The sequence below is a fragment of the Lepisma saccharinum genome, chromosome 17 (assembly GCF_977018435.1).
Source record: "Lepisma saccharinum chromosome 17, izLepSacc3.1, whole genome shotgun sequence".
NCBI lineage: Eukaryota > Metazoa > Arthropoda > Insecta > Zygentoma > Lepismatidae > Lepisma > Lepisma saccharinum.
The window spans coordinates 11,754,484-11,770,392 of NC_139245.1; the positions used below are offsets into that span (position 1 = coordinate 11,754,484).

General features: G+C 39.9%; 1 protein-coding gene across 3 annotated transcripts in view; it reads right to left on the reverse strand.

The window, feature by feature from the left end:
• Positions 1-15,909, reverse strand: part of kcc (solute carrier family 12 member kcc) — a 390,816-nt gene that overhangs the window by 187,942 nt on the left and 186,965 nt on the right. The window contains exon 1 of one of the 3 annotated variants that reach the window (XM_083138921.1): positions 10,192-10,402. The exons of the other annotated variants lie outside the window; for them this stretch is intronic. Within the exon in view, the coding sequence (XP_082995047.1) occupies positions 10,192-10,342 (151 nt within the window). The 5' untranslated portion in view covers positions 10,343-10,402. Of the gene's footprint in view, positions 1-10,191; positions 10,403-15,909 lie in introns of those variants that run through there. 3 annotated transcript variants of the gene reach the window in all.

The window sequence follows — 15,909 nt, forward strand, 5'->3', positions numbered from 1 at the left end:
AAGTGAGTTGAGTTGCGTGAGATGACGTTTATTTAGTGAAAAACACTGTTTTGTTTTATAGGAAAAGCCTCAACTTAATTCAAATGTGATTGCGTTTGTGAATATTATTGTTATTTTGCAGTGATTGTTTAAAGGCAAAATGTGTTATTAAATTTGTAAAATAGCAAGAAGCTATTTTTTTTGTTCAAACCGTTTCGTCCTGAGAATGCTCATTGTAGCATAACATTAAGGAGAGTCTCATAACTCCGCCGCACAAGGAGATTGGGTAGTTACCGTGATGTAGTGATCCGTGATCCAGTGGCGAACACCAGAAAGGAACGTCACAACGATATGTCGTCACGATATTTTAGCGATATATATCGTGTCGGCGATATATCGTCACATTTCGCGATATATATCGTGTCGGCGATATATCGTCACATTTCGCGATATATATCGTGTCGGCGATATATCGTCACATTTCGCGATATATATCGTGTCGGCGATATATCGTCACGATATTTTAGCGATATATATCGTGTCGGCGATATATCCTGACGATATTTTAGCGATATATATCGTGTCGGCGATATATCCTGACGATATTTTAGCGATTTATATATCGTGTCGGGATATATTGTCACGATATTCCGCGATATATCGTGACGATATTCCGCGATATATCGTCACGATATTTCGCGATATATCGTCACGATATTTTGGCGACATATATCGTACCAACGATATATCGTCACGAAATTTTGACGATATATATCGTGTCGACGATATCGTCACGATATTTTGGCGATATATGTCCTGTCTGAGATTTATCGTCACGATATTTTAGCGATATGTATCGTATCGGCGATATATCCTGACGATATTTGAGCGATATATATCGTGTCGGCGATATATCGTCACGATAATTTGCTATATATATCGTGACGATTATATATCGTCACGGTATTTCGCGATATATCGGCAACATCACGATACGGAGAATATATCGCATTGTATCGTCTATGACGATATTTTCTTGACGGTATATCGCGATATCAAATTTCCGATATCGTCGATCCCTACTGCTAACCTTGTTACCGCCTATGTAGCACAGGCTTTCGTTGTGCTAGAGTCAGGAGGAATAATATTGCGTTGTAATATCCTTGGAGGGTTGGCAACATTAACCCTTTGGATGTTTCTTTCAAGCACTTCGCCCTGCGGTGTACATTCTGTTTCGGGAATCTCTGGAGCAAGGAAAACAAGTCTCTGCGCAAGTAGCGACTCGAGAGGGCTCGACAAATGAACGTGCCAGGAGGGAACAACGCGACTGCAGCTCCAAGCCGTTTGCAGCAGCGGGCACTGCTTTGCTTCGCCCACTCGCTTTCTCCCCTTCTCTACCGTTATGCGCGGCGTTGCTCCACAGATTCCACAGAGAGTGTGGAATGATCAATCATACGAAAACAGAGGCGGTAAGCGAAGTATGCAAAAAAATATTCAATTATATTAAAATGGTTTAGTCTCAGCTCTCCCCGAGTGAACGGCGTCTGTTATAGGACAAGACGATGCTGGATCGTCTCATCCCGTACCTATACTAACCGTGTTTCCTCCTGGAGAGTAGAGATCGTACCGGGATAAGGCAAATAGTAAATTGTAATTATCGGTACTTTCTCCACATGAGGTTTATTGGGTGTCTTCCTGTTCCATCGCTCCCCGATCCATCGCTTCTCGAAAAGTGGGCGTGGTTTGTCCCGATCCATCCCTCCCCCATCCATGGACAGTGTTGCCAAGTTGGCGGTTTTGGGGCCAGAACTGGCCCTTTTGAGTACGTACTCAGCCACAAAATTCAGCAAAAGCCCGAAGGGGCTTTTTAGCCCTACAGAGAAATCTTGCTACAAATCTAGCCCATTCAGTAATGAAATGTTTTTTGGCATTTTCAGTAAAGTAAACTGCAAAGAAGAATTCACTTAACCGAACCTCCTCTGCACCTGCAAACTCGTCCTGCGACCCCTCTTGGGGAGCAGGTAGCAAGTGCACATTGTCACTCTATCCCCTTGTTTCTTGTTTTGATATGCTGTGTAGCCCGAGGCGAATTACGGATAGCGTCGATTCCAGAAAATGAGAATCTTTCTTCAGTTGTATTGCATCTGGTCCTTGAAAGATCACAGAAATGCGGTGCGGAATCGACGAATCGTTCGTAACAGTGAGGCTCGACCAGAGACTAGTTCGTGTGCGCGGCCGTGTGTGTGTGTGTGTGTGTGTGTGTGTGTGTGTGTGTGTGTGTGTGTGTGTGTGTGTGTGTGTGTGTGTGTGTGTGTGTGTGTGTGAGTGTGCATATATATGAAGAAGGAACATGCCGAAAATGTGTAATGCTTTTGTGTAATTTACTGCACCACAATTTACGGGGGAAATAAATTATTTAAGGTAAGAAAATTTAATTTAGTTGAGCGTATGCCCCTCATCTTGACAACTGATGATTATTTGTGGTTCTTGAGTTTCAGAATTTTTGCACCAAAACACCCAAGATTTGTAAATCTAACCCCCTGGATGTGAATTTTAGCTCCATTTTGGGTGCGATTTAGCCCGTTTTTCTCTCGTGCTGTTGGCAACACTGTCCATGGATGTCTTGCTTTTCGTTTCAGAAAATCTGATCACCCTACCTATATCTGCCACTTGTTCCTGACCACAAACAAAGAAAATACGTAGACCTAATTAAGATAGAAAAGTGCAACGTAAGCACCAAACATGAAACACGTAGGCTTTCTCGACGAACCTGTCCGTCCCTGGTAAATATTGATCTCCCCCTTCTCCCGCATCAACTGAATAAAATTGCACAAGACTGTTCGTTATCAAATCAAAACAAAGGAAACATGACAGGAGAGCCAATTATAAGCGAGCTCTTTTTGTATAAACAAGATGCGGTAGACTGTGGGAGACAAAGATACGTATCACACTGACCTACCCTAACCACGGGAAAACAAAGGAAGCTAACTGAAGGGAGAGGGAGGGAGGAGGAAGTGAATGCCGATGGTGAAAGTTGAGAAGAGCGCTATCGCCCGAAATCTGACTCCGGGAGTTTCACCTCTCCTGAATCAGATCAATAGTTTCAAAGTAAGGGGCGGTGGCTGCGTCGAACGCTAGGCGGAAGGGACAAACGTGCCTCTGAATTGTAATTTCCCACGGATCCGTATGGATTTCTTTCCCGGGCATTCTTCGATTCCGTTACAGTCGAAGAAAGGGATCGAGGTGGAGGAAATCCCTTTTAAGGGCGAGGAAAAACTTCCATAACAAGAAAACATATCCAACAGGCGGCTGCACTGCTCTTAGAAAGAGCGAAAGGTAGCAAGGTGGAAATGATTGGCGGATATTTTGGTGCCTGCCAAGGTCTCGGCTGTGCGTTTGATTAATTGATTTTTAAAGAATCAGAACTTAAGAATACAAGCTTCAGAGGTCATTTTTTGTAAAGGATCACAGCTTGCAGTCGCCTTACCCTCATTAGCCCAAAACTATTAAGTTAAGGACGAAGAGAAACTAATACGTACTTGATTACATCTGCAAAGCAACAATCATTAGGGGAAAGTCTTACACTACTGACCGGCTAACAGTTCTCATTTCCGCTGATAGATTGCAGGGCACTACAGTGACCATAGGCGTAGCTACGGGGTGTGCCCGGTGTGCCTAGGCACACCCTAATGGGCTGCTTTATTAAAGAGAATTAAATACAGATATTTCAATAAGAGCGGCAGTTTGTAAGTTGAAAATGTCATTACTTGGTACAAACGTGTGCATTATCGCTGATGAAACGGGTGTCTATAGATTTTCGATTTTTTGATGTCATTGGAGAAAGAAGATATTTACTGCATTCTACTCTGTACTGCAGCGCTTTTCTTCTATACCTGTCACAAGCTGCACGTGTGAGAGAGCTTTCTCCAAGCTTACCCAAGTTAAAACTAAATTAAGAGCAACTCAGAAGCAGGATAGATTGGAAGCCCTGCTCTTGCTATTTGTGGAACAGGAAAAAGCTTAGGCCTAGTCTATTGATGTAAATGAAGTTATTGATGAGTTTAAGAACATTGTACCTTTTGAGAGACGTCTCTTGTTATAGATGACGTGTATTTTGATGTATTTGTTTGCAACATTTATGAGCATTTTGTGTGTGTAATTTCTATGCAATTTGATTTTTTCTACTACATATATTCAGAAATTTTCACACTGTCATTTAGTGAATTTATATTCCTTTACATCAGTGCAATTAAAGAGCCAAGTGATTGTGTTGCAAAATATGCTAATAAAAAGGTACAAAACCTCATTTTTTCTCTTTGTGCACACCCAAATATAAAGTTCTAGCTACGCCTATGACAGTGACACGTGGAGGGATCCTGTAGTCATACCTCACATAGTTCGGGCGCGATGTCTTTTGTTCAGTAGTTAGGGAACTGCGAGGTGTTGAATACGTTTAACGATATTTTGAGTGAGAAAAGTTATCTTTATGACACCATTGGTTCTTTCTAAGGTAAGTCCATCATGTGTTTTGCAATGGCCGTGAAAGGTACATGTGTTAGCTTAATGTTTATGGTAAAAGTTATGCAATATATTCACTACATAGTGTGCCATCACCTGCAAGGTAACAAGTGTGTTACCCCATCGTCGTCCAGTACCGACCAATATTAACTGTAGAAGAAAATGTGGTCTAATTTGAAGATAGTGAGTGGCCAGATCCTTTTTTTTATCAGTGCAGAGGAAAATGGCAACACCGAAGGAGATGAAAATAGGAAATTGGCCGAAAGCAGTTATGAAGGTGGCTGTAGATGAAGGATTCAAAAAAATCGCATATGATTTGGCACAGCATCTAAAGCTAAATCATCAATTTAATTATTGCATATCACAGTATTACAAAATATAGTTATTAGAATTGGGCAGACATTACTAATGTAAATGGTTTCTTGTTTTATTTATTTTAATAATTGTTTTGTATTTCACTGTCGTCCATATTTGGTGGTCGGTACTGGACGACATTTTTCAGTCTGTCGAAAATAATACATTTTTATTTTTCTCAATATGCAGCTATTTACAAGTAAATATAAAATATATAATATCTATTTTATAGCAAAGGAATTCTGGAAGAATAGAAAATTGCTTTGAAATTCTCAGTTCTTTCAGTTTAACAAACGTTATAATCAAAATACTTCTGGTGGTCGGTACTGCAAGACTTTCCCCTACATCCCTAACAGCGTCTTTCGCTAACCGCTATGTTTATGATACAATGTCCAATAATGCTTAGCATGACACGAGAAGGGTCAGGGTGGCCACTCTGAGATCATGACAATATTCAAGAATAATTCCCGGTTTTCAAGGCGGACTTTCCGGAAATTCAAGGGTACAAGCACATGCTTTCTCTATTTCAACCTTATGTATTACAGCTTCTGTACACATGCGTACACAAAAATATTTATATTAACAATATAAAGGGTCTGTGTGATTCCAATGTATCCAAAAATTCAAATTCAATTCAATTAAACGGTCTATTTAAAATATTTCATTTAAGGTGCGGAGTTTGCATTTGCTATATTACATACTCAGAACCGAAATACATCTACAAAAACAAGTCGCAAATATTATGGGATAGACTAATCTATAAAAAAATTGTTAATTGTATAAGAATTTCAAACTCCAATTTACGTAATCAACTTCAAGATGTCTTATTTTGAAATAATCTTCCGTCCGTCAGAAAGACACTGACAAATTTAACGAATTGAGAGAATTCTGTTGCAAATTTATTTTCCTTGATAAAAAAAAGAATCTATACTGTGCCTCAGGGCATTTATAAAATGTATAAGTTCAAACAGATTTGTATTAATAAAAGTTACAACTTTTCACGCCTACGGAGAAAAATTCACGCATAATTCCCGGAATTCCCGGTGAGTAGTCATCTTGAAGGTTTAGAACAGGCCTTTCATTAATTGAAGTGGTAATTTGACTTTAGTAATGTTTCCATCTCTCTTTTAGTTGCGATATTTTCACAAGAGGGAGGTGCACTTCAAGTGCCAAATAATGTGGTCAGTGACTGAATAAACACTATTATTTCAACGCAGAGAAAATAAATCAGGAACCGAGCTGAAAATGTAGTGTTCAGGACTACAGCTCAAGAGTGACCCAAATGGGAGAATAATTAAAGAAACGATGGACACTGTGCCGACAGAAAATTAAAGTTTAGCTATATATGTCAGAGTCCGCACTTCGACTCTGACCAACTTGTCCTCCGTTATCCCGCGCCAAGTGTATCGAAGAAGTATCTGAGTAAAACTGTGAGCGAATGAGAACGATGCCCTTCCGGACTTCGCATTTATGCTCATACCGGACTATACCGCGTTTGTTAGAACCTGTCCCTTTTCCCGCGTTAGCGATCGCTCGACAGTTTCGGTGCCAATGAGAAACGAGGAAAAATTCGTCTGTTGGACAGCAAGGAGCGAATGGAAGCCAGAAGAGAGGCGCTTACGTAGACGCTGTTGCGACGTTGCATATTTTAATTGGCTGCCTGGCTTTGACTTTCCCCAGCACGGAGAAAAGCCAGCGACCAGCTAGCGCGGGAACCGGGACAGGTTGTAACAAACGCGGTATAGTCCGGTATGAGCATAAATGCGAAGTCCGGAAGGACATCGCTCTCATTATAGAGGTTGTTTACTCCTCCAGTCCTCTATCGGCAAGACTACTTTCGTAACCTCTCGTATAACTTCAGTATTGAAGCAATATGAAATGCAGCGCATTCCTGGGATAACTTGAAGGCAATCGATGAAGGCGACAGGTTAATGAACAGAGTGAAGAGAGCATTAAACGAGCCTCTTCTCTAACTTCTCTCATTATACCTCATCAATATTATATAATCTATATATATATATATATATATATATATATATATATATATATATATATAATGTTACTAGTACGTGCTTAAAGAGTTTCTAAACGTGAAGCTGATGTAAATAGTTAACAAGCCTGCTACCTCCGTTTAATTGATGCTGCTTGACATTTGACAACAAAACATGAGCAATTATTACATGAAAATATTCCATTTCATAAGAATTTAATAATCTCTAACTTATAATTTACTTTATTCATTAAATCGTTATTTTTATTACGTACAAACCTTGACAATTACTAAGAAAAATTATATAGTTAAAACAGGTGAAAACTGTTTGTTTGAACCGACATGCGCCGGCTTCCGTGGCGGAGTTGTTAGCACAGCGCGCTACGACTCAAGGGGTCCCGGGATGAGAATACCGGCCCGGGCATTGGTGTTTGCGAGTATCACTTCATCAATTTCATCATTTCATCACCCATTCTCATCTTCGCGATTAGACAAACGGGCCGAAAAGCTAAGTAAAATAAACTAAATGATTGATTGATTTAGTTTAATTTACTTCGCGTTTTGCGCCTCTTGGCTAATTTGCGAAGATGGGGATGAGTGATGAAATGATGAAATTGATGAATGGACATTCACAAACAACCAAACCCGAGCAGGATTCGCACCCGGGACCCTTGGCGCGATGTGCTAAACACTCGGCCACAGGGTCCGGGAAACTCAATCAATCACTAACTGACATGCGAATATGTGTATGTTTATTATTGAGGAACATATAGGCCTTTTCGAATTCCTACCACCAACTCGCTCTATAAAAAGTTTAAGTAGACTTTACGCACAGAGTGGCTAATCGGTACATGACCCGCATTTCAAAAGGTGATAAGAAGCACCAAATTGTTCCCCTGCGGGATCTGAAACCGCATTCCTTCTCGTACAAGGCAATAATGTAAAACTACTGCACCAATCAAGAGGACATGGGAATGCTTATTTAAGAAACCATTACATTTTCTCGTCTCTAACGCTAATCGACAGGCAGCGACATTTGACTTGTACGCATGCCGATCCACACTAGTATCGAAATGTGCGTAATTGAACGTTCAGTAATAATTCAATAGCGCTAATGTACTTCCCGTATGTGCAACTTGTTTGCATGGTGAGTACACCCAACGGCAAAATAATTCAACCCATTCCTGGAGCTGTCATGGCGGATGAAGGCATCTGTTCTTAGTGGTAATATCTTTATCAGTTACGATATTAACGACCAATTCAACAAAGAAACACATTCGAGCACTGTTTTGCGTACCAAAAACAAAATTCTCCGACTTTCCCAGGTGTGTTATGTATTTTGGAATTAATTTCCGGATCATTCCATGTCTAGAGTCCAACTTTGCATGGTATTCAAATGAATCAAGTTTATTCAACAATGCTCAATACAAACGAACAAAACATAATTTGTAAGAACACGAATAGAGTATCTCACAACAAGAAGACCTTTCTTTCAAACTCTAAACCTGGCAAATTCAAAATAACATTTAATTTCCCTAACTCAAGAGCATTTTAAATATTTCATACAATTCTCTTTATTTTCAATATATTTTCAGGCATAATACGGTTTCCTTGAGTATTCTATATAGGTATATAGGTGCACCAAACAAAATTACTTCATGTGTACTTTTCTCTACATAAAGAAAGGCAAATATTTATCTTTAGATGTAAATGAAATTCATTTTTAATCCTATTTCAAAATTATTTGTTGAGTCTAATCTCTTCCTTCTTAGCATAAATTTATAATTATCATTTGATATGACCATAACATTTAATTGCGATGCAGAAATTACATACGTTCATGATGCTCAAAACATTATCTACTAAATCCTCCTCACAAATCTACTTACTAAACATCAGTGGCGGCGTGGAGGGGGCCCAGTTGCCCCCAACTTTTTGCCACTTTTACACCCGCGGCCCGCACTATGCTAACCCTTTTCTACCGAGGGAAAGTAAACTACCTTTCCCCCCCTCCAAGTTTTGGAACCGAATCACTGCCACTGCTAAACCTCATCCAGTTTGCGTACTTTAGCTACAGTGTTTATTTATGTAAATACTTCATTCAAGGCATTTTAAACTATTTACGTGTAAAACGTAAGGTTTTAATTTTGTATCTAATATTTCAAATTAATATTGTACTAAAACAAAAGTATGTCAAAAGTATACGTTATTTTAAAAAATTACATGAGAACGTGTGGTTATTTAAAAAAATGTGTAAAATTACTAATGTGAAAGTCATTTTAATACAATATGTTCCTCAAACACTATTTATTTTGTATTGTTGTTTCCAATGGACATCACGTTTCTATTACAACAGCATGCAGTTACAAAAACCGATTAGTAAGCTACGTCGCTTCTCATTTTTATTGATCAAATTATACAACTATTTATCTGTACCATACTTTGGATGCCAACAGAAATTGACCGCAGAATAACCAACCGTTCGTACCAATTCTCAAATTGGAATTAAGCCAAGGCGAAGTATTTTTTCATTGACGTTCGTCACTTTTTCATGTGTCTGTTGATGGAGAACACGATCGTTGATTAATCTTATTTTAGCTGCCAATAGCAGAAATATTATTCTACTCTTTCATGGGTATGGAAGAAACAGATTTTTTGCTGGAATAAGTACAAGGGTAAATTCCTAATCGAGACAATGACCAAAAATACTTCGCAGATTCTCATTTACTACTCGCGAGAGAGAAAATGTTTTAAGTACTAAAACTTCATTACTGATTGCATATGAAACTATGTATTATGTGAGCAAGTTCTGAACAGAAATATCTTATAATTTTTAAAGAGTTTGCACATTATTGCTTTGAAATGATCTTTAAAACAAATATGGACAAACAGTAACGACCAAGCATGACAGTCCTTACACAAACATTTTAACTTATTTGAAGGCAACATTTCGGTATATAAGAAAAGTCGCAAGCATATGTAATGAAAGCTGTGAAATAGTACATTGGTTTGTGCCATAATTTGTAAGTTATATTGAAAACGCGAATCTTGTTTACTCTTACTAGGCAGGCAAAGTTCAAATATAACCAAAATCTACTCTTGCCATGCCGCACAAATCTCAGTGTAACTGCCAAATAATCACACACACCACCCACAACAAACAGTTGCAGAGATAACAGCGCATTGAGTGTTAGTCACATAGAATTCTGTTCGAAAAAATCCAAATGAATCTTACAAGTTAACCACCGCATACAAATTGACAAGTGCAACACAACTACAAAGAATATGTGATAAAATAGATTGTAACATTCGTATATTCTAAGCCATTGGCCATTATACTGCATACTTACGAATTCCAAATCTAAACCTTCTCGGCGAAGGAACTCTGTCGACATGAAATTTCTTTTCTAACGAATTTGTAGCGAAAGTGACAGTCTTTTTGTGCTTAGGCTTAGAAGGACTTTCTGCATGCTTCTTCTGTTTTGTCATCCTGCAGCACATACGTCAATTGCGCAACTTGTCTTTCCGCACGTTACAACTGCAGGTTCCACACATGTCACACACATACACAAGTTCACTTCCCTTCCCTCCACAGTACTACTTGTTCACACAGCATTCCGCCATTGAACAATTGAAAATCGAAACTCAAAAGATTCAAAACTAAAACGTTGAAGATCGCACAGGATAGCTAGCACAATGTTGCCAGATAGCTTCATTCTCGGACAAAAAATCTTAAGTTTGCGATTGTTTTACGTACATCGCATTGTGAGACTTATAGATATTATTCATTTTGTCATTTTTAAAACACAATAATACACCATGAAATTAGTCGTCCAGTTCGTCTCGTTGCTGCACAATTAGCAAGGAAAACTTGGTAATTAAATACCACGGAAGATATGTAGCAAAGGAAATTTACCTTGAATTAAATTTATTCTTTTTATGGCTTACTGCGTCAAGTCCATTGCCAAAGGAGGGAGGATCCTATATTTATTACTGCTTGACACGAGGAATAAGTTATTCCTTTCGTCAAGTTAAAAGTTCGATTATTTTCCACGGTGCGTTTGAAAACTATTGTGTTGTATCTAAAATTGTCTCAATGGATTTCTTTGCCTTTTGACTTGCTACAAATGCATATTTATTTATACAGTTAGACTAGCCGCGACATGAAAAATAATAGGTCGAAAAATGGGAAGGAAGAGACAAATGGATTGAAAGTACTCATACTATCCCAGCATTCATGGTAAGCAAAGGCCTCAGTAAACTTTCCTTGCTCTCCCAATTTTGGAACCCAATCGGCGGGGACATCTCAATCAGGATGAACAATTTGCAGGTTTGAACCTAGTATCTCCCAATGTAAATCCATCACTTTACCCACTCCTATGATTTGTCTCAGTGGAGTCTGCAGTGTAGGAAAGTGAAATTTATCCATAAACGGTATTCACCAAACTTTTCCCTGCGCATCGTAGAGTGCCATAAATGCACAAAGAAGGGACTGAGGAAGGGTCTCACTTCACTATTTAATGCCAAAACAAAAGGTGGGTGCGGTGACCTTGAAAGTTAAATCTATCTGCCAATTGTATGTGCAAGAGCGGGTGGCAATTTTACTTGGGACGTTCCGCTCCAGGAACAACATCGCTGTTTCAGACAACGTTGCCAAGTGTTGCTTGGAAACGAAGCGAGAAAAGGTCAATCGACCTTCATTTTATTTGGGGGGGGGGACTATGCACTTACAGTAGCGTGTGTACGATTCTAATTTGCTGAGTGGCACCTTGGGACACAAAAGTAAACGATAGCAACCGAACACATTCGAACAGAATGTTAAATTGCTAATAACGTCGCTTTCCAGCCTCCAGTTCAGCAGAAGGTATAGAGGTGATGTGATCAGCATTTTACTTCAGCTGTCTTAACGCTCCCTTCCTAGGGTTGTCCTCCCAGGTGTCTATCGAACAGGATATATGTAGATCATTTTTTTTAAAAAAAAAAAAAACTTTATGTAGGAACATTGTCGGAAAAATCCACACACTTGTCTCCCTCCCCCTGTGGCAGTCAAACGCCTTACCAGCTGACCCACCTCAGCTTCTTTAAATTATAGCAAAAAAACACAAAGAGGATATCACATTTTCATGTTCTTATTGATACCAAGCCCGGAATTAAGCGAGAGTGGGAGGGAGATCCCAGCACTGGGCCTCCAGGAAGAAGAAAGGATTTACAAAGGAACAATTTTTTAAAAGAAATGTGATACTGGTATGAGAAACAACTAAATATGGTAAATTTGTATTTAACATGGTTGAATGGGTATCCCGAGTCCTCGAGTAGATATGTTTAACCAGTGGGGCGTCTAGGAATTGACTAAATTCTGTGTTTTATTAACTTTTCATACAACTCAAATTCTTTATTAGAAAAGTTAGGTAAATTGGGAGTTAGAATACATCCCAATCTCCTACCTTTGAGCACACCACTACATTAATCGCTCCTCTAAGAAAAGAAAAACACAAGTATAGCTGCATTGCGTAAGCCAATGAACAAATTCTCTCTTACCGTTGGTTCCACTCGAAAGATAAATTAAAACTACAAGAGAGAAAGAAATGCACAGAAAAACACCTCACAGTTATAGAAGAATGATTGCCTCTTCTGAAACAAAAGCGCTACTGAAAGCTTTAAATTAGACCAAACGCTTGGATAAATATAATTCACAAGTTGGAAGGAAGGGGGTGGGGGGTCGACTTCGAGGCTTTCCTCGAGAGATTTGCGACTTAAGAAGCCGCAGTGTCGGTATGAAAGCTACATCTATTCAGGGGACGACTATAATAAACTAGGGTTGTTTGCAAACTTTCTTGGGAGCTTGGAGGGCCTTTAATTTAACACCTGGACGAGCAGCTGTGAATACCACTAACTAGAATCCATAGGGAAACTGTGCCAGTTTCTTTTGTAGCGGGTACAACATAGACGTTTCCTCCATGAGTCCCACTTTCCTTTTTTAAACTTGACAACACTAGAGTGCGCGTCAAATCTCCTGCATATAGCGATAGCCAATAGCAGCGCACTGCAGCGGTGCCATGTCGAAATCTCACACGGAAAAGAGACAGCGTGGTTGAGCGAAACGCCTTGTCAAGGAGAGCACGGCAACGCCGCACGTCTGTGATTCGCTGGTGCTGTTCAGCCGTTCAAGGCCATATGCAGGAGATTTGACGCGCACTTTACCTACTTCAATTTAAAAATTATGCTTACAGAAATAAGCAAACCCAGGACGTATTCATGAATCATATTAATACTTCTCTGGTATTTGTTTCATTGTAAAGTAGCTTTTCTTACACAACTGACTAATTGTGACACTGAGGATGTGGGCAGGAGAAACAACATAAACCCCACAGAGGGCTATTCTGGCTGTGCGTACAGTGGGATCCACTAGTAATTCTTGGCAAATTGTCCATGACTATTTTCATTAATTTTTCTCTTACATCCTGTGTGTTTTTAAGCGATGGATTTTTATGTACGCTGGTGCAGAAGTTTTCCAACATCTTGTTTTGAGTTTTCTTTTAATTCTTGAAGCTCTTATTGGATCAAATAAAGTGCACGAACATGGTGATGGACAATTTGCCGTGTAATACTCATGGATCCCATGTGAGAGAGTCTGGATAGACTTAAAAAATGAAGATTCTATTAATTGTTACTTTTTAATAGGCGGGCGAAGGTCACGTCCTTCCGCTCAATGTGTTTATTGCAGACCAACTGACACACACTCACACACATATACATATTTAAAAATAACATAACTCTGGGGAATTGTGTCAATAGCAGGGTAGTTAAAATTAAAAGGTAAAAAAAAGGTAAAGTGTTCCCCTGTGCTTAGCACCACGCCATGAAGGCGTATAGGGGGTGTGGGGGTAACGCCCCACACTTTCTTGATCCGGTTGTGAGTGGGGATGATGTGATCAGCACCACGCCCCTGACCGCCTTTACCCCACAGGGTTTCCCCCGGGTACTCATGTTATTCGACGCTGGGTGGGCGCCGGGGCCGCTTCCAACGTTAGAAAAGTTCCCGGATTTGAACCGGCCGGGGATCGAACCGGGACCTTTAGCATGGTAGTCAGACGCGTTACCGACTGAGCCACCGCGGCTCAGTTAAAGGTATAGGAATTTTAAATTAATTCAATTCAGGTCCAGGAGAGAAAATCATCAAGCGTAAATGCATTCTGGACCGTAAAGAACCTTTTTATCTGTAAAGTATTTCAATTCGGTCCTGGAACCTTTTTTCCCGATCAATTTAAATACGGTCCAGAAACTTTTTTCTGAATGAATTTAAATACGGTCCGGGAACCCATTTTCCGAACCAATTTAAATACGGTCCAATAGCTAACCTTTTTTTCCGAATCAGTTTAAATAGGGTCCAAGTTCGTTATTGAAATGAAACAATACGCAACTTGGATCGAATACGGACCTGACGATAAACAATTATCCACTTGTGAGCATGAAAGACTAATCCAGGTGCTGGCTGTCTCGAGAATCTAAGGTACAAGGTAGAAATGAGCGAAACGCAAACGCTGCAGTCACGTTACCGCTCTCCATGTAGCCCCATTCTCTCTCGCGCGTTCCTTTCCTTGGTTTTAGCAACACTTTCCGTCCCTGTTGTGATATCTGGTGATACAGTGATATCTGGTGGGAACACAGCAGCCTCACCTTACCTCATCGACGGCTCCTATTGGCTGCGGTTTCTGGATCGGATGCCTGAGCAACACGTGACGGGTTTGTTTGAACTCAATGTGACGCCACACTAATATAGTCCATTGCGTTATGTACAGTAACTCTTCGACAAGGGAGTCTTTGAACGTGGCACACGAGAGAACAACAGCGTTATGGCAGAGAAGGGGAGGAATTGAGTGGCTGAGCGAAGCAGTACACGCTGCTGCAAACTCGCTTTCCCTTCCTCCATGCAATCCCATTCCCTGTCATGTGTTCATTGGTGGAGCCGTCTCGCGTCAGTACTTGCGCACAAACGTGTTTTCATTCGCTTGCTCCTGAGATAGACGGAACAGAGTATAGATTTTCAATTATTTAGCTACGTAGTGTGGGTATATTTACTTGTTGTCTTCGTTAAAATTATAGTACTCGAACAGAAATTATAGTTTACGACTTGCATGAAGTACAAAATGAATAAGACAATTCCACGAAGCGTTAACTGAAATCAGGTGCAAAGCAACACAACTTTTGGATGACTTGATGGGAAGAAAGGAATATTGAACATAAAAACTATGAATACAGGTGACTAAACGGATTTTTATGAAATTTCATATCGTATCAATCCCTAAGATTATATGTTTATTTTAAAAAGCCTCTCTGAATGCTTCATGTTGACCAGGGCATTCACTGGTTTTTCTCAGTTGTCTCAGCCTCTGAGGCATGTAAACAATGCACAGTGTTGTGCTATGCAAACCTCCTGAGCTATTCAGGAAACAGGTAGTTTCTTCTGCCTATGGAGTCAGCGGTTTGCATAGTGGCAATTAAAAGCACGATTCGGCATGGAGGAAGAGCTCCATGGCCTAGGGAATGTAGAGGTGAGACAAGCTGAGAGGGGACTGACTTTGGATTGGAATTGAGGAGAGTGGAGAGGTTAGGAGAGCAGTGGAGCAAAAGTGAGACGACGCGCTGGTCAACCTATAGAGAAGCCAACAGAGGACTTCGTATATTTTATTCATCGTAATTATCTTCATACATCAGATAGACAGGTAACTATCCTAACACCCAGCCATGATTCAGGTTCAAAGGTTCACAAAACCCAACGAGTGACCATTGTCTTTTCTAGTTGATTCATTCCTAAATCTTATTTGTACCTTTCGTATTGCCAAGCGTTAACTCGTCATGCCAATGACGAGTGCTCTGATCAGAGGATGAATGACGAAAAACTTACATCACCCAGCAATTAATTGCAAAGTGACTGGTTCTGATCCCATCATTCTTTAGAGTGATACGATATTCTCTATTTTTACCGGACAGCGAAAAAACTTGAGATCTATACGTTCCGATAGGCATAGACTCCATTGCACATGATTTTTTTTCTTCTTCATATTTTG